The sequence below is a fragment of the Mauremys reevesii genome, linkage group 1 (assembly GCF_016161935.1).
Source record: "Mauremys reevesii isolate NIE-2019 linkage group 1, ASM1616193v1, whole genome shotgun sequence".
NCBI lineage: Eukaryota > Metazoa > Chordata > Testudines > Geoemydidae > Mauremys > Mauremys reevesii.
In genome coordinates this window covers 269,015,245-269,033,751 of record NC_052623.1, presented here as the reverse complement: position 1 = coordinate 269,033,751, position 18,507 = coordinate 269,015,245, and the positions used below count along the sequence as shown (strand labels likewise).

The following is an 18,507-nucleotide window of genomic DNA, read 5'->3' as shown; positions in this document are numbered from 1 at the left end:
AAGAAGTTTAAATGCAAATATGGGTGAGGTGGAATGCTTGGCATTGGGAGAAGATTTACATGCAGTTGCCATTTCTGAAAAATGGTTAGATGAGAATAAGCAAGAGTATATCGTAATGCCTGCCTATAAAATATTCGTGCAGGATTGGATCATGCTAGACTAATAGATTTCAGGTCAGTATACCAGTGAAATTTATCATATTTAAAGTAAACATTTGATGTTTGCCATCAGAACTTGAGTACACTGGCCCATCTCAGGAATAATGAAAGTAAAGTCAGTTGGAGAATTTGATGGCATAGGGAACTGGGTTATGTGGCCTTTTATCTTTATTATCATCATAATCTCTAGGTCTCTGGTTCCAGTCAGTCTGGGACAGGTTAGTAACAACTGAAAGTTCTTACCATCCAATATATGTTTAGTGACCTTTGTAAAATAAATTGGAAGTTGCAATCCAATTCATAGTAGAAAAGTGTCTATATAACAAAAAGAACCATCCCGTTTCATACTAATTGATCCACAGGCTGGCAATCTCAACAGGGAGACGGTGAAACTGAATAAAGGCTACAATAAGGGAACTTCCCATTATCTAGCCCTAGAAGTGATTTTTCCAGAATATTACTGATGACATATTGGTGGGGTGGTGTAGGAATCTTGTCCTGTCACTGCCCATGATGCACCTGTGTACATATAAATAGAAGACTTACCTGTGTTATCAGTCTGGAAACTTTCATGAAAACTAAAATAATTAAAAAAAAAGCCAGTTTAAGTATATTGTAATGAAGAATGAAACATTGATAAAAGCATGGAGGAGGGGTTAGTTAAAAGTAAATGAAATTAATTATGGGAGCAGTATGACCTAGTGGATAGCACACTGGACTGGAATTCAGAAGACCTGATTCAGCCACTGTCCTGCTGTGTGACCTTGGGCAAGTCACTTCACCTCCTGGCATCTCAGTTTCCCCATCTGTGAAAAGGGGATAATGATATTTACCTTCCTTTGTAAAGTACTTTGAGATCTACTGATGAAAAGTACTATGTAAAAGCTAGGTTATATTATTACCCTCATGTTATATTTGGTAAACATTTCCTTTAACAAAATTGCCATACCCACTAAAAATTTCCAGAAAATACTAAAACCAAAAAAACCCCCTGAAATAACACAGCTCTTAACTAGAACCAGGGTTATTTACACAGGAGACAGAATTGCTCATCAAGTCAATTAGCTTTTGGGGAAACAACTACATGGATTATAGTATTATGTATAAAACTTATTCCTGATGTGGTGATCCATGAAATTACAGTTAATTTTGTTGAAATGGACCATTATAATTTTAAACAGAAGTGAAAGAAAATGAGAAAAAGGAGGCAAACTGCTAGGAGCTGAACTTCAAAGACAAGATTAAATTATTAGTAAGAATGCAGCACTGCTGGGAGCAGCATGAGCTGGTAGATGAAGCTACTGGCCTGTTGACTCTGAGACCCAACCATGCATCCACCTTGCCATAGTAAATTAGATGAATTATTGGCAGTGATGGGCCTGTCACACTGGGCAATTCATGTTCCCATGTGATGTATGTAAAAGTGAATTCCAGCTGATAAAAGCTTAATACTGCTCCTACTGGCTTTGAAATGCCAACTATTTGTATCTGTCCTGCAGGACAAAATAATCACACCATGATGCTAAATCATGACACTGCTATAGCTCAGTCTTCATGTAATGCTATTGCAGCAGTGCATAATGATGTTGCTTCATTTCATATTGATATGAGAATGAGATTAAATAAATTCAAGACCACTTAATCATACTACAAGAATCTGAGGGTCATGGGACTCAGATTTATGAAAACTAGAACTGTCCCATGACAATCAGGATTACAGTGACACTCTCACAGCTGTTTCAACAAAGGAGAAAGTGTCTCAATTTCACCACTATTTAAGTCTGTGGTGGTATGCAGGTCAAGTCGCAGAACAAACCCAGTGGAAATTCACTGACTGACTTATGTAATGTCAGTTTGCAGTGCCTGGACACCTCAGTTAACAGAAACAACATCCAGAAACTATCAGCTGCAAATACAATAAATTAAATAAAGCTGGTCGCTCTATTTAGGAGAATCCCAGGACAGAATTCATTCGGTGGGTATTACAACTTTGAGATTAGAGGAGCTATCAAATTCAATGTTGGAAGCAATTATGAGGGGAGAGAGAGCAATATACATTAGTAGGACATCTTAACATTCGATTCTTATAATTATGTGTGCCTCAGTAAGATAAATCTAGAAACACAGAAGATACGGAGTACAGAGGTCCACCAATGCCTGCTACCTGCCATCAGAGGGATTCAGTCATGTGCTAAGGTTTCCCCACTCAAAACTCCAGAAAGAGGAGCAACACTCCCTTGTCCCTTCCACGACCCAGGGTCCTGTCAGTATAAGAAGGATCATCATGACATCCAGTTGTCTCTATGTTTGTTTCCCTGATTCAAACAGTGAATTTGATGGGCCTTTCAGTTTCATTGCTGTACCAGCCCCTCAATGAATTCAGACCTGTGAATCTCCTAAGCAGAATCAACAGCTTTATTGAACTGACTCCATTACAGCTGGTAGTTTGGGGATGTTGTTTCACACACATACTAAACACAGTAGATTTTTTAGAAGAATATCAAAAAGTGTGACTTTTCCCCTCTCTAGAAAAATTCATTTTGATAGGATAATCATGTCTCTTCTGAGAGAGATCTTTAATCCCTGACATCTTCCTTGGACCCTAGCATTTTTGGGCTTGAAAATCTTTTCCAGAGATTGAAGATAAAAAGCACTTCAGCCTCTTTCCTTGTTCCCTATAACTCACATTGACACTAATACTCCCTTGTCACTACACACAACCATAGCCAAATTTTAATGGAAAAAGCTACATATTTGTGCCAGCTTACTGGTGGCAGTGTTTTGTACTGCCATACAGAAGGATCAGAGTTCATGGACTGGCAAGGCCTGACAGAGACAATACACTAATGCACCAAAGAGACAAGGAGGAATTCTGCTTGAACTCTTCTCTGACCAAAGGAATAACATCCTGCTAATAGCATTTAGCCAAAAGAATGGGCTACTACAAAGCTGGCCCTTGGAAGAAATAAAGGGAGGAAAAACCTCAAAGACCATAACCTAAAAACATACTTAAGTTTATGAACCACACATGCATTGTCTTAACCTCTTGTCAGCTGCTTACAAAGTAAATCTACTAAAGACAATTGCTTACTGAGATCTTGGTTTCTTGGCTCATTGTTCTATGGTTATGAACAGCTCAGCATCCTTAGCCTCTTTGCACTTTTCTGTAGTTGCTGTGGCCCATGATATATCCAGGTGGCCCTCATTACAGAATGGGATGGTGGCTTCCTAACACATTTACCAAGTATTTCTTTTCTTTAAACTAAACCCAATTACTTCAACAGGTTATCACGTCAGAGAAAAATCTAAGCAAGTCAGTGCCTTGTTAACAGATGACCAACTGCTACATAACGAACGTGAGATAGCACGCAGAACTAGGCAGCGGACCTCCTATGCAATGCTATTGCCTAAGAAGACCACTACCAAGGACTGTTTACCAACAATGTCTGCCTCTGAGCCCATACCAGAGCTTCCTGATTCAGTCAAACTTCAACGTAAGCATCTCAGGGCTAAACTGCAAATTTAGATGTGCCAATACTTAAGCCAGCTCTACAGGTGGGGCTTTGCATTAGTAAACAATCTGAAAAGATTACATTGCAGGATGTAGCAATGGGCTTAAGAGACAAGAGAGGAGGAGAAATTTGCAAGAGCAAAATGTCTGTCTTTCTGCACTACCCTTTCATTTGTCAATCTCAAATGAAATGGACTTTGGGGTTTTGTGGTATGCTAACGTATTTACTAGTGAACATTTCTCCATCTCAGACAATATCCACCCCATTTTGCATGGCTTGGTATGGTTGATAATCTTTACTCAGGACTGAAATAGCAGGGGATACTGGTGCTAATTTGATAAAAGTACATAGGGGACCCAGAATTGGAATAGCAAAGAGGTACTGTAGGTCAGCACTGAGGTGCATTGGCAGAGATGTATGGAGGGTACTAGTACTGGAATAGCATGAAATGCTGCCTGTCAGTGTTATGGAACAAGCAGAGCAGTGCAAGGATATAGGGACTTAAATAGGAAAGGGTGCAGTGAGTAAGAATTTAGGTACATTACCAGAACCAAGGTCAAGATGGCAAAACTGGAATAACAGGAATCCTGTAGAGATCACTGGTAGAGGCGAGAGAGAGGGAGTAGTAGCACACCACCTGTGTGGCATTATGCTTGACTCCAGACATTACTGTTAGTCTTTCAGTTTTGAGATTACTGAAATTCATCCAAACTGTACAACATATATGGGAAAAAGGAAGAAGTTGATTCTTTAAATTGAGCTGTGTTTTAAAAAAATTCTCCAGTGTTCAGGCTGATAATTCCTTTCAGACTGAACTGTCAGATGGTATCCACAGTGAAATAACATGTGAATAAGGTGACTGTACCCTGGTGTGAACTAAACCAATGTGGCTCTATGCCAACAATTGGAGAAATATGGCCTGCAGGTAGAGTTATTTTCAGAGGTTTGAGCCCTGCCTTTATCCATATTATACATGAGAATCTAAAAAGCATCAAGGCTATCCATCCACAAGTAAATAAGTCTGTGATCGGTTGTATCACAGAAACCCCCTTGGGACTGCCAACTGATGTGCCAAAACTACTTCTGCCCCTGCTTTCACTGCCAGCTTGGGACTCCAGCATCCTGTCTTGCTGAGCCAGACACGCCAGTCTGCTCCAACACAGACTCAGGGTCTGAACCACGTGCCCCAAAGCTGCAGACTTAACTGAAAGTAACTTAAGAAGTGTTCCTGTCTTTAACACTCAGATGCCTAACTCCCAATGGGGTCCAAAGCCCAAATAAATCCATTTTACCCTCTATAAAGCTTATACAGGGTAGATTCATAAATTGTTCGCCTTCTATAACACTGATAGAGAGATCTGCATAGCTGTTTGCCTCCCCCAGCTATTAATACACACTCTGGGTTAATTAATAAGTAAAAAGTGATTTTATTAAATACAGAAAGTAGGATTTAAGTGTTCCAAGTAGCAACATACAGAACAAAGCGAATTACCAAGAAAAATCAAATAAAACACACAAATCTAAGCCTAATACAGCAATAAAACTGAATACAGATAAAACCTCACCCTCAGAGGTGTCCCAGTAAGCTTCCTTTTGCAGACTAGTCCCCTTCTAGTCTGGGTCCAGCAATCACTCACACCCCCTGTAGTTACTGACCTTTGTTCCTGTTTCTCTCAGGTATCCTTAGGGGTGGAGATGGCTATCTCTGGAGCCAGCTGAAGACAAAATGGAGGGGGTCTCCCAGGGGTTTAAATAGACTTTCTCTTGTGCATAGGTGCTGACTCCATGGATGCTCTGGGACTGGAGCACTACAGGGAAAAATTGGTGGGTGCTCAGCACCCACCGGCAGCTCCCTGCTCCCTCACCCAGCTCACCTCCACCTCTACCTCCTCCCCTGAGTGCACCGTGTGCCCGCTTTTTTCCCCCTAGGTCCCAGTGCCTGCGCCACGAAACAGCTGTTTCAGTACAAAACCAACCAAAGCCAAGAGATGTACAGTATTCAGTCTGCTGCTTCACCTTTCACTCTGCTTGTCATCCTAAATTTTCCAGCATTTTACATGCACTCTGTATAATATACAAGATCTCATGCTGTACAGATACACCAACAGAAGACCAATTCTTGGTCACTGTGGGAATGAGCAGAGTGTAATGTGGTATCTATGCAAAGAATGACTTCCAACAGACAACAGATTATACCAGCTCCTATGGGCATGGGAGTTTCAGATTGGTCCACCTGATGCAGCTATTGCCTGGAGACCTGATGCAGCTATTGCCTAAGGACCTTAACAAGGGTCCCAATGAGAACCATTGCTCCGTTGTAACATGAAAGATTTACCTGCACTGCAGTTCCAGCTGCTGATTACCAAGGGGAGATGCCACTCTTACATTTGCTCTAATACAGTGGTTCTCAACCTTTTTTTCATTTGTGGACCTATAAAAAAATTTCACATGAAAGTTTGAATCCCTTTGGAAATCTTAGGTCTTGTCTACACTGGCAAGTTTCTGCGCAGTAAAGCAGTTTTCTGCATTGTAATTCCCAAGGTGTACACGCTGCCAAACCACTTTAGTGTGCAAAAACGGTGTAGTTGCAGCGCTGTAAAAAAACCTGACCCCTAGAGGCGTAGAGCTTTCTGTGCTGGGGCTATAGTGCTGTGGTGCAATGGTCGATTACAGCACTGCCATTGACCTTTGAGAGGTGTCCCAAAATGCCTGTTCTTGCCTCTCTGGTCATTGGTTTGAACTCTACTGCCCTGCCCTCAGGTGACCAACTTCACCCCATAAATTCCTTGGGAAGTTTCAACCTCCCTGGCCACACAATAGCAGATCTTAAGGTGGCCATCCTGCAGCAAAAAAACTTCAGGACCAGACTTCAAAGAGAAACTGCTGAGCTCCAGTTCATCTGCAAATTTGACACCATCAGCTCAGGATTAAACAAAGACTGTGAATGGCTTGCCAATTACAGAACCAGTTTCTCCTCCCTTGGTTTTCACACCTCAACTGCTAGAACAGGGCCTCATCCTCCCTGATTGAACTAACCTCGTTATCTCTAGCTTGCTTCTTGCTTGCATATATAAACCTGCCCCTGGAAATTTCCACCACTTGCATCTGAAGAAGTGGGTATTCACCCACGAAAGCTCATGCTGCAGAACGTCTGTTAGTCTATAAGGTGCCACAGGATTCTTTGTTGCTTTTACAGATCCAGACTAACACGGCTACCCCTCTGATACTTGGGAAGTTTGAAAGTCCTCTTCCTGTTTGCATGCAGTGGTCTCAGTGCATCTTTCCAGGTGACCATGGTTGCTCCACGCACCAGGCAATCCCCTGCGTGGAACAATGCCAAGCTGTTGGACCCCATCAGCATTTGGGGGAGAGGAGGCTATCCAGTCCCAGCTGTGTTCCAGCCACAGGAATGATGATACCTATGGACAGATTTCATGATGTATGACAGAAAGGGGCCATGACCGGGATACATTACAATGCAGGGTCAAAGTGAAGGAGCTACAGAATGCCTACCACAAGGCGTGGGAGGCAAACCGCTGCTCCAGTGCTGCGCCCATGAGCTGCCGGTTCTAGAAAAAGCTGGACGCGATACTCGGTGGCGACCCCACTGCCACTGCAAAGGCCACTGTGGATACTTTGGTGGCTCGTGTGCCAGTCGAGAGTGGACCGAGCTAGGAAGAGGAAGTCTTGGGCGAGGATGTGGAGGGGGACCCATAGACAGAGGATGACTTGGAGGCCAGATATGCATGCAGCCAGGAGCTCTTTTCCTGGAGGAGGCTAGCCAGTCACAGCTGTTGGATCTTGGTGAAGCACAAACAGGAGAGAAGGCCCCTGGTAAGTGGCTTTGATTTTGGGAATCACTGAAGTTGTTGGGGGCAGGAGGGTTGCAGAAAGCAGGCTTTTGTCTGTATGACGTATGTACCACCACATGCCAATCTGAGTGATGGAACAGGGTGGTGTTTGACTCCCTCACTTCACGAGAATCTGCCTCAGCGATCTCCAGGAAACTCACATGGAAATATTGTGCAATCCACTGCCACAGGTTCTTTGGCAGAGCTGCTTTGTTTCTTGCCCCATTAAGGGTAACTTTCTCATGCCAGTCTGCTGTCACTGGGAGGTGCAGTGGCGGGGGGGCATTGCTGTACACAGGCGAGCTGCATAAGGGCCAGGGCAGAAGCCACAATCTTCGAGAAGACCCTCCCCCTTGATTCCCTGCTCACCCTCAGCAGTGAGATATCTTCCATAATTAACACAGCGTGTGGAAAATGTGGTGACAGGAATGATTATAAGCCCCCTCCTACAGTGCTGGCTCTCAGCAAGAGCCACATGCCCAGTGTACAGTACAGTCTTGGAACACTGATTTCCCCTGCCCCCCCTGCAGTTACTCACCATTTTGGGGGTCTTGTGGCTCATGTGTGCTTGCCTGGGGTCAGCCAGTTAGTGACAGGTAGGTGAACAGTGGCTGTGTTTTAAATCATTGGTCTTTGTGCTGCAAACAACACTGCTTCTGTAAAATGTTGCATTTTGGCTTCACAGATATGACCTTGGGAGCCAAGCCTCCCTCTTTGTTATCGGCAGCTGAACAGCTGCGCAGAATTAGGAAGTGTTCACGAAGAACTAAAGAGGACTTTCTGTGTGAGGTCATGATGCACTCTACGACTGAAAAACTAGAATTGAAGAAATGGTGGGACAGTGAGAAGAGGGACTGAAAGGAGATCACAGCAAGCCAGAATGAAGCCATGGAGCAGCTCTTAAACATTATATAGCACCAAGCGGACATGCTACAGGTGCTACTAGCACTGCAAACCAAGCAGCTCCGTGCCCACACTCCCCTGCAGCCGCTGTTGCAAAACTCTTTCCCATGCGCCCCCTAGACACCACCAACACACTCTTATCAACCTCCTGGCTCCAGTCTGTACCTGCTGCACTCTACTCCTGCCCGATCACGGTCCAGCCCTGAGGACTCCCAGTACCCACTGCACTCAACTCCTGTCCCTCTGCAGTTTGGCCCTGCTGAAGCACAGTACCCACTGCACTGTACTGTACTGTAAATAGAAGGTTGGATATGATACCTGGGCATACACAAACCTTTAACCTGGACCTTCCCTTCCCCCATCCCCCTCAGTGCAGAAGTGTTTTTTTGTTTGTCTCTCTCCTCCAATTGTTGTTTTTTAATAAAACAATTGTTTTGGTTTGAAAGCAATCTTTATTCCATTAATTGAAAGCAAACAGAGCCCTGCAAAGCAACAGGCAATTTTCTTACACCTTCATCGTCTGCACCAATACAATCACCTCCTAGCATTACAAGCACTGCACTCCTGAGCATAGCAGCAAATATTAGTGGCTTTCAGCTTTAAATTGCTGCCTCAAGGCATCCCTGATCCTATGTCCCTCTAATAGCCCTGGTCTCTGGCTGTTCAAATTTAGCCTCCAGGTGCTGAGCCTCAGAGGTCCAGTCCTGGGTGAAGCTTTCACCCTTCCCTTCACAAATATTATGGAGCATACAGGATGCGGTTATAAGCATAGGAATATTGTCATCAGCCAGGTCCAGCCTCCCACAGAGGCAGCATCAGCGGGCCTTTAAACAGCCAAAAGCACACTTAACAGCCATTCTGCACTTGCTCAGCCTGTTGTTGAATTGCTCCTTGCTGCTGTCAAGGTGCCCCGTGTATGGCTTCATAAGCCACAGCATTAAGGGGTAGGTGGGATCTCCCAGGATCACAATGGGTATTTTGACTTCCCTATGGTGATCTTCTGGTCTGGGAAGAAAGTCCCTGCTTGCAGCTTTCTGAACAGGCCAGTGTTCTGAAAGATGCATGTGTCATAGAATCATAGAATATCAGGGTTGGAAGGGACCTCAGGAGGTCATCTAGTCCAACCCCCTGCTCAAAGCAGGACCAATCCTCAACTAAATGATCCCAGACAAGGCTTTGTCAAGCCTGACCTTAAAAACCGCTAAGGCAGGGGTCGGCAACCTTTCAGAAGTGGTGTGCCGAGTCTTCATTTATTCACTCTAATTTAAGGTTTCACATGCCAGTAATACATTTTAGCATTGTTAGAAGGTCTCTTTCTATAAGTCTATAATATATAGCTAAACTATTATTGTATGTAAAGTAAATAAGGCTTTTTAAAATGTTTAAGATGCTTCATTTAAAATTAAATTAAAATGCAGGGCCCCCCAGACCGGCGGCCAGGACCCAGGTAGTGAGAGTGCCATTGAAAATCAGCTTGCATGCTGCCTTCGGCACACGTGCCGTAGGTTGCCTACCCCTGCTCTAAGGAAAGAGATTCTACCACCTCCCTAGGCAACCCATTCCAGTGCTTCACCACCCTCCTAGTGAAAAAGTTTTTCCTAATATCCAACCTAAACCTCCCCCACTGCAACTTAAGACCATTACTCCTTGTTCTGTCATCTGGTACCACTGAGAACAGTCTAGATCCATCCTCTTTGGAACCCCCTTTCAGGTAGTTGAAAGCAGCTATCAAATCCCCCCTCATTCTTCTCTTCTGCAGACTAAATAATCCAGTTCCCTCAGCCTCTCCTTATAAGTCATGTGCTCCAGCTCCCTAATCATTTTTGTTGCCCTCTGATGGAGTCTTTCAAATTTTTCCACATCCTGCTTGTAGTATGGGGCCCAAAACTGGACACAGTACTCCAGATGAGGCCTCACCAATGTCGAATAGAGGGGAATGATCACGTCCCTCGATCTGCTGGCAATGCGCCTACTTATACAGCCCAAAATGCTGTTAACCTTCTTGGCAACAAGGGCACACTGTTGACTCATATCCAGTTTCTCATCCACTGTAACCCCTAGGTCCTTTTCTGCATAACTGCTGCCTAGCCATTTGGCCCCTAGTTTGTAGCAGTGCATGGGATTCTTCTGTCCTAAATGCAGGACTCTGCACTTGTCCTTGTTGAACCTCATCAGATTTCTTTTGGCCCAATCCTCCAATTTGTCTAGGTCTCTCTGTATCCTATCCCTACCCTCCAGCATATCTACCACTCCTCCCAGTTTAGCATAATGCACCTTTCCGGACCAGTCTGCATTAATGTCCGTGAAATGCTCATGGTGATCCACAAGAGCCTGGAGAACCATTGAGAAATACCCCTTCTGATTAATGTACTTGGCATAGGTGGTCTGGTGCCAGAATTTGAATATGCGTGCCATCTATCACCCCTCCACAGTTAGGGAAGCCCATTTGTGCAAAGCCATCCACAATGTCACATACATTGCCAAGAGTCACAGTCTTTCAGAGCAGGATGCGATTAATGGCCCTGCACATTTCCATCAACATGAGTCCAAAGGGTTGACTTTCCCACTCTGAACGGGTTAGCAACCAATCGGTAGCAGTCTGGAGTAGCCACCTTCCACAGTGCAATCGCCAAGCGCTTCTCCAACGACAGGGCAGCGCTCATTCTTGTGTTCTTGTGCAGCAGAGCTGGGGCGAGCTCATCACATAGTCCCATGAATGTGGCTTTCCTCATCCAAAAGTTCTGCAGCCACTGCTCATCATCCCAGACATGCATGACGATGTGATCTCACCACTCAGTGCTTGTTTCCTGAGCCCAAAAGGGGCATTCCACTGTAGTCAGCACCTCTGTGAATGCCACAAGCAATCTCATGGTCATAGCTATTATGCGTGGTGAGATCAGTGTTGCACTCCTCTTGCCTTTGTAGTTTAAGGAATAACTCCACTGCCACTCGTGACGTGTGAGTCAGAGTGAGCAGCATATTAGTCAACAGTGCGGGATCCATTCCTGCAGACCGAAGAGGCAGAGTGCGCAGTACACAAACCATTGAAAGATGGTGCCAAATGCTGACAGAAGCACAGGGATTACTGGGATGTGACGCAATACATCACAGGTCATTGGGACAGGACCTAGGATGCCCCACAACCCCTCCACATTCCCACAACTTTTAGCGGCAGAAGAGGAAGAGATGCTCTGTGGGATAGCTGCCCAGAGTGCACCGCTCCGAATACCACTGCATGTGCCACAAGTGTGAACACACTATTGTGCAGGCAGCTGACAGTGTGAACACACAACAGTGGTTTCCTTTCAGCGCTCTTTGAGCAGCGCTGTAACTGCTGGTGCTGTAACTCTGCCAGTACAGCCATATCCCTAGACATATTTGAAGACCTCCACAGACCAGAGGCTGAAAACTGCTGCTCTAATCTATGGTCACCTGTTGGCAGACATACTGCTCTTAGGCACTGTAACGTCTTCAAATAGAGCTTTTTATTTATATACCATATGTGCTGTAATACCTAAACACTATGAATGTGTAGAGGCTGGAGTTTCAGTCTGATTTATTTCTTGGCTGGTAGGGTTTTAACATTCAGACTAGTACTGATTCTTAGTAAATTGTATTGGGGAACTGAAGATGAGTATAGCCTCATGTTTCCTACCCCGTATCTGCTGAGTTCTCCTTTTTCCTCTCATCAGACAGAAGACACAAACTATTTCCTTTCAGAGACTCTTCTAATGCTCCAGACACACATGTCCAGCTGATCCACCTCTCAAATCCTTAGAACACTGAGCAGTTCTCAAGTGAACAACACCTGAAAACTAAGTGTTCTTAAATTGGTTGAGTCCGATTTAACAGGTAACTTACTGTAGCCAAAATAAATGAAAAAGACAGTCAGGATGATATAAAAGACAGTAGTATAATTATCCAGCCTAACAAATTCAGGCTTTACAAGCTATCCATTATTACACGAACACTGCTTTGCTCTTCCTAACATTGTAATGTTGTCTCCAAATAGACGTGTGGATATTGTCCCAAAATCTTTGTTATGAATAATGCTTGTCTACACTAAAAAGTTAGGTCGACCCAGTTATATCACTCAAGGATGTGAAAAGTCCATAACCTTGAGTGAACCAGTTAAGCCAATTTAGCCCGGGTGTAGGCAGTGGAAGAATTCTTACATCAATGTAGCTACCATATCTCAGGGAGGTGGATTATCTATGCCAATGGGAGAACACCTTCCACCACCATAAGTAGTGTCTACACTGAAGCTCTATGGTGGCGCAGCTGCAGTGTTGGAACTGTGCCACTGTGGCATTTCATGTGTAGACAAGCTCTTTGTCTTCCCCACCAATTAACTGGAGGGAAACAACATTGATTTAAAAAATAATCTGAAAATTAAATTAGTTGCAGCATAGATGTATACAGTGTGTATCACTCACAATGCTACTCACCTTCCTCCAATCACAGGAAATTGATAGCTCAGGATATACCTACAGTAACTCCTCACTTAAAGTCGTCCCGGTTAACGTTGTTTTGTTGTTACGCTGCTGATTAATTAGGGAACATGCTCATTAAAAGTTGTGCGATGCTCCCTTCTAATGTCGTTTGGCAGCTGCCTGCTTTGTCCACTGCTTGCAGGAAGAGCAGCCCATTGCAGCTAGCTGGTGGGGGCTTGGAACCAGGGTGGACTGGCAGCTCCCCTATCAGCTCCCCGCTCCCCTAAGTTCCCTGTGCTGCAGCCGCCCAACAGGCTATCAAGGCAGTTCAGCTGTCCCTCCCCCCACTGCCATGTGCTGCTCCTGCCCCAGGGCTGCCCAGAGGGGGGGACAAGTGGGGCAATTTGCCCCAGGCCATGCAGGGGCCCCCATGAGAATATAGTATTCTATAGTACTGCAACTTTTTTTTATTGAAAGGGCCCCCAAAATTGCTTTGCCCCGGGGCCCCCTGAATCCTCTGGGCAGCCCTGTCCTGCCCTCTGCCTTGGAGCTGCTCTAGTTTGCTGTGCAGGGGTGGGGACTAAAGTCAGGGTGTCCCCCTCCCCCCTGCTCCTGCACCTCGCTTACCCCTTCTCCATATAGAACAGGGAGGGGACACGGACGGAGAGAGACAGAGAGAGCTTGGGGCAGCAGCTGCTGTCAACTTCCTGATCCACCTAAAAAGACAATGCACTTAAGAGTGGGTCAGCTTACTTAAAGGGGCAGTGTGCATCTCTCTCTCTCCCACACACAAGGTGTGTGTCTGTCTCTGTCTGCTATGCTGTCTCCCCCAGGGCCGCCCAGAGGATTCAGGGGGCCTGGGGCAAAGCAATTTCAGGGGTCTCTTCCATAAAAAAAAGTTGCAATACTATAGAATATTATATTCTCGTGGGGGCCCCTGCGGGGCCCAGGGCCTGGGGCAAATTGCCCCACTTGCCCCCCCCTCTGGGCAGCCCTGGTCTCCCCTCCCTTCTATTCGTGCTCCCTTGTGTGAGAGGCTACATTAACAACAATGTGTTAACCCTCAAGCGCTCAGCGAGTGCTAGTTCATCATTTAGCAGCAAGGAATTCCCTGGGAAATATTCCTCCCTCTTCCACCCTCTAACTTCACCACTTCAACCAAGCATCACAATCATCATAGCTGTGAACAGTATTAAATTATTTGTTTAAAACATATACTGTGTGTATATCTATATAATATATCATTTTTTGTCTGGTGAAAAAAATTTCCCTGGAACCTAACCCCCCCATTTACATTAATTCTTATGGGGAAATTGGATTTGCTTAACATAGTTTCGCTTAAAGTCGCATTTTTCAGGAACATAACAACAACGTTAAGCAAGGAGCTACTGTACCTAATCCTAATGGTTGATCCCTGCTCAGTGCTCCAGAGGAAGGTGACTTCTTCCAGGAGATTCTTACCAGTATTCCCAGGGACCGAGGTGAAAAATTCCTTCCTGACTCCCAAATCTAGTGGTCACTTAAATTCTATGCATGTGAACAAGAAGAATGATAGCTAAGCATCTAATTCCATTTATACCTCAAGACACCATATCCGATATCTGACTTTCAAACTTTCTTAATAGTTTTCTGGCTTAGTGCTAATCTTGGGCCTGATTCTCATTTACACTAAAGTCCTTTTACATCACTCTGGCAAAGTAAAGGCACTTTCCAGTGGTTGTGAACTGCATTTATATCCACTTTAAGACCTCTTTAAACTGCCAAAATGGGGTGAAGCAGCCTCAGTGTAAAAGAGAATTAGACCTAGTGAGTTCAGTTACCTGTGACTTTTTCTGGCTTGCAATGTATACTGTAGGTGTGCCATGTCGAGGTGACATGTTCTGTGCCCTGGGGAGCCCTACTGGGGAGTTTATGTATCCAAACTGCAACAGCTTCAACAGGAGAGGCTGAGGGAGACACATAAAGGTGCTATTCTGAGAAGTGGGAGATTCCTGTTCAAATTCTTTCTCCCCATCAGACAGAGGGTGGAAGTTAACCTGGATCTCCTGCATCCTGGACGAGTGCCCTAACCAGTGGTCTAAAATTTATAAGGGCACTGTCACCACGATCTCCTCCTCTTGAATGGGCCTAGATTGGGAAGGTATGATTTGAGCACATCTGCTGGATTGGGCCTTACAGGTGACATAGGCAGGGGAATACCCATCTTCACCTGGTTTGAGGATCCTGCTGGGATTTAGGAATGAGATTGGCATTCAGCCACCTAGAGTGAGATGTTGTACACATTCCCAAAGGCAGAAACGTAGGCACTGAGGGAACTTTTACAACAAAAATTTAGGCACTGAGTGAATTTAGGCACCTACAGTGTTAGGTAGCAGCCAAGTGGGGGTTTTGTGGATCCCAGTGGTGCCTAAATCTGAGACTCAGGCCTCTAAATCTGGTGTTTAGGCACCTAAGTCCCATTACAGACTTGGGCCATTGTCCCTCCATCATAGTATTTGAGCACCTAGTATTGGAAGTGAAGAAGAAATACCATATATTCAATGAAAATATCAGAGAGGAGCTTTGCAAATATTCCTTGGGATAATTAACCTCTCCAAGTGTTCAGGACCCTGGTTTTATGTCTCATGCAAAAGACTGCAAGGTTAGCACCTCCTACGGGTGTTGGTGTGATACTGACTCAAAGAGAAGCATGTTACATAATGAATCACCACCACCACCACTTCTGGAGCTAGAAAGTTTTACTTGGAAGTTTCCAGTTTAAGAACAGACTAGGCCTGGTCCTAATTAGCTTGTGAGAATGATTGAGAGCACAGGTCAAAGTGATATATTAAAAGTAGGGCTGGCAAGCGATTAAAAAAATTAATCGTGATTAATCACACAACTAATCACACTGTTAAATACCATTTATTTAAATATTTTTGGATGTTTTCTACATTTTCAAATATATTGATTTCAATTACAACACAGAATACAAAGTGTACAGTGCTCACTTTATATTTATTTTTGTTTACAAATATGTGCCCTATAAAAAACAAAAGAAATAGTATTTTTCAATTCCCCCATTACAAGTACTGTAGTACAATTGCTTTATCATGAAAGTTAAACTTACAAATGTAGAATTATGTATAAAAATAACTGCATTCAAAAACAAAACAATGTAAAACTTTAAAGCCTACAAGTCCACTCAGTCCTACTTTTTGTTCAACCAATCGCTCAGAAAAACAAGCGTATTCACATTTGTGGGAAATAATGCTGCCCATTTCTTGTTTACGTCACCTGAAAATGAGAACAGGCGTTGCAAGATATTTACGTGCCAGATGCACTAAAGATTCGTATGTCCCCTCATGCTTCAACCACCATTCCAGAGGACATGTATCCATGCTGATGATAGGTTCTACTCGATAACAATCCAAAGCAGTGTGGACCGACGCATGTTCATTTTCATCATCTGAGTCAGATGCCACCAGCAGATGGTTGATTTTCTTTTTTGGTGGTTCAGGTTCTGCAGTTTCCACATCAGAGTGTTGGTCTTTTTAGACTTCTGAAAGCATTCTTCACACTTTGTCCCTCTCAGATTTTGGACAGCACTTCAGATTCTTAAACCTTGGGTTGAGTGCTGTAGCTATCTTTAGAAAGCTCACATTGCTATCTTCTTTGCATTTTGTCAGTGAAAGTGTTCTTTAAATGAACATGTGCTGGGTCATTATCTAAGACTGCTATAACATGAAATATATGGCAAAATGCAGGTAAAACAGAGCAGGAGACACACAATTCTCCCCCAAGGAGTTCAGTCTCAAATTTAACACATTTTTTGAAACGAGTGTCATCGGCATGGAAGCATGTCCTCTGGAATGGTGGCCGAAGCATGAAGGGGCATACAAATGTTCAGCATATCTGGCACATAAATACCTTGCAATGCCGGCTACAAAAGTGCCATATGAACACCTGTTCTCACTTTCAGGTGACATTTTAAATAAGAAGCTGGCAGTGTTATCTCCCGTAAATGTAAACAAACTTGTTTGTCTAAGCAAGTGGCTGAACAAGAAGTAGGACTGAGTGGACTTGTAGGCTCTACAGTTTTACATTGTTTTGTTTTTGAGTGTAGTTATGTAATAAAAAAATCTACATTTGTTAGTTTCACTTTCATAATAAAGAGAATGCACTACAGTACTTGATGTAGTCTGTGTTGTTATAGAAATCAATATATTTGAAAATGTAGAAAAACATTAAAAATATTTAATAAATTTCAATTTGTATTCTATTGTTTAACAGTGCAATTAAAGCTGCGATTAATCACAATTTTTTTTAATCACGATTAATTTTTTGAGTTAATCGCATGAGTTAACTGTGATTAATTAACAGCCCTAATTAAAAGGGCTTAATTTATTTTAGTACCAGTTCTTTCTGTCAGTGTGTGCACGCTTGACATAAACTACTGAATCGAAGGGAACTGGCAGTTCCTAAAAGATATAATGCTGGAGGCTCAACATCAAGCTATTCTGATGCAGAGGAAAAATAAGAAGAGCCATAAGAGGCAAATGTGGCTGCACAAGGAGCTTTTTGGCTATCCAAAACTCAGTAGGGATTCATACAGGAAATTGAAGGAGGGGCATGTCACCAAAGAAGTACTACATGCATCCGACGAAGTGGGTATTCACCCACGAAAGCTCATGCTCCAAAACGTCTGTTAGTCTATAAGGTGCCACAAAACTCTTTGCTGCTTTTATGGGAATAGTGTGAGTGTGTAGGGATTAAAATCAGGAAAGCCAAGGCAAAGAATGAGTTACAGCTGGCAAGGAATGTTAGAGACAACAAGAAGGGGTCTTTAAATACATCACACACAAAAAAAGAAAGATCAAGGACAGTGTGGGTCCGCTGCTCATTGGAGAAGATGAACTGGTAACGGAAAATGATAGGAAAGCAGAGCTGCTCAATGCCTACTTTGCTTCAGTCTTCTCACAAAAATAACATGTGACCGGATGACTAGTGAAGTTACCACAGACAATAAAGGGGAAAGGATGCAGACTGGGATAAGTAAAGAACATGTTAGAGATCTTCTGACCAGTTTGAAAGAATTGAAATCAGCGGGTCCAGATGCTATTCACCCGAGGGTACTGAAGGAATTAGCTGAAGAAATCTTAGAGCCCCTCGCAATAATATTTACAAACTCATAGATAACAGGGGAGGTCCCAGAAGACTGGAAAAGTGCTAAAATAGTGCCCATCTTTAAAAAGTGGGGAAAGGAGGAGCTGGGGAACTATAGATCAGTTAGCCTGACTTTGATATCTGGGATGCTATAAAACATTCAATTTGTAAATAACTGGAGGATGAAGAGGTGAGCACTAGCAGCCAGCATGTATTTACTAAGAACAAATCATGCCAAACCAGCTTGATTTCCTTCTTTGGCAGGGCAACTTGTTTGATGGAGAGGGGTAATGTGGTGGACATAATATACCTGGACTTCAGCTAGGCTTTTAACAATCCCACATGACATTCTGATAGGTAAGCTGTAGAAATGTGGGCTTGGCAGAACTACCATTAAGTGGATACACAATTGGTAGGCCCCTACCAAATTCATGGTCCATTTGGGTCAGTTTCATGGTCATAGGATTTTTAAAATCATAAATTTCATGATTTCAGATATTTAAAT

At 43.7% G+C, this 18,507-nt stretch overlaps 2 protein-coding genes across 6 annotated transcripts in view; one reads left to right on the top strand and one right to left on the bottom strand.

The window, feature by feature from the left end:
- GRAP2 (GRB2 related adaptor protein 2) overlaps positions 1 to 18,507 on the bottom strand; it is a 142,659-nt gene that overhangs the window by 46,433 nt on the left and 77,719 nt on the right. Inside the window, exon 1 of one of the 3 annotated variants that reach the window (XM_039499337.1) lies at positions 705 to 723. The exons of the other annotated variants lie outside the window; for them this stretch is intronic. The gene's annotated coding sequence lies outside the window, so the exon portion shown is untranslated. Of the gene's footprint in view, positions 1 to 704; positions 724 to 18,507 lie in introns of those variants that run through there. 3 annotated transcript variants of the gene reach the window in all.
- The window catches only part of ENTHD1 (ENTH domain containing 1), a 64,548-nt gene that overhangs the window by 5,406 nt on the left and 40,635 nt on the right, over positions 1 to 18,507 (top strand). For 2 of the 3 annotated variants that reach the window (XM_039499284.1, XM_039499276.1), the window contains exon 3: positions 3,443 to 3,652. The exons of the other annotated variant lie outside the window; for it this stretch is intronic. In XM_039499284.1, the coding sequence (XP_039355218.1) occupies positions 3,443 to 3,652 (210 nt within the window). The remainder of the gene's footprint in view (positions 1 to 3,442; positions 3,653 to 18,507) is intronic. 3 annotated transcript variants of the gene reach the window in all.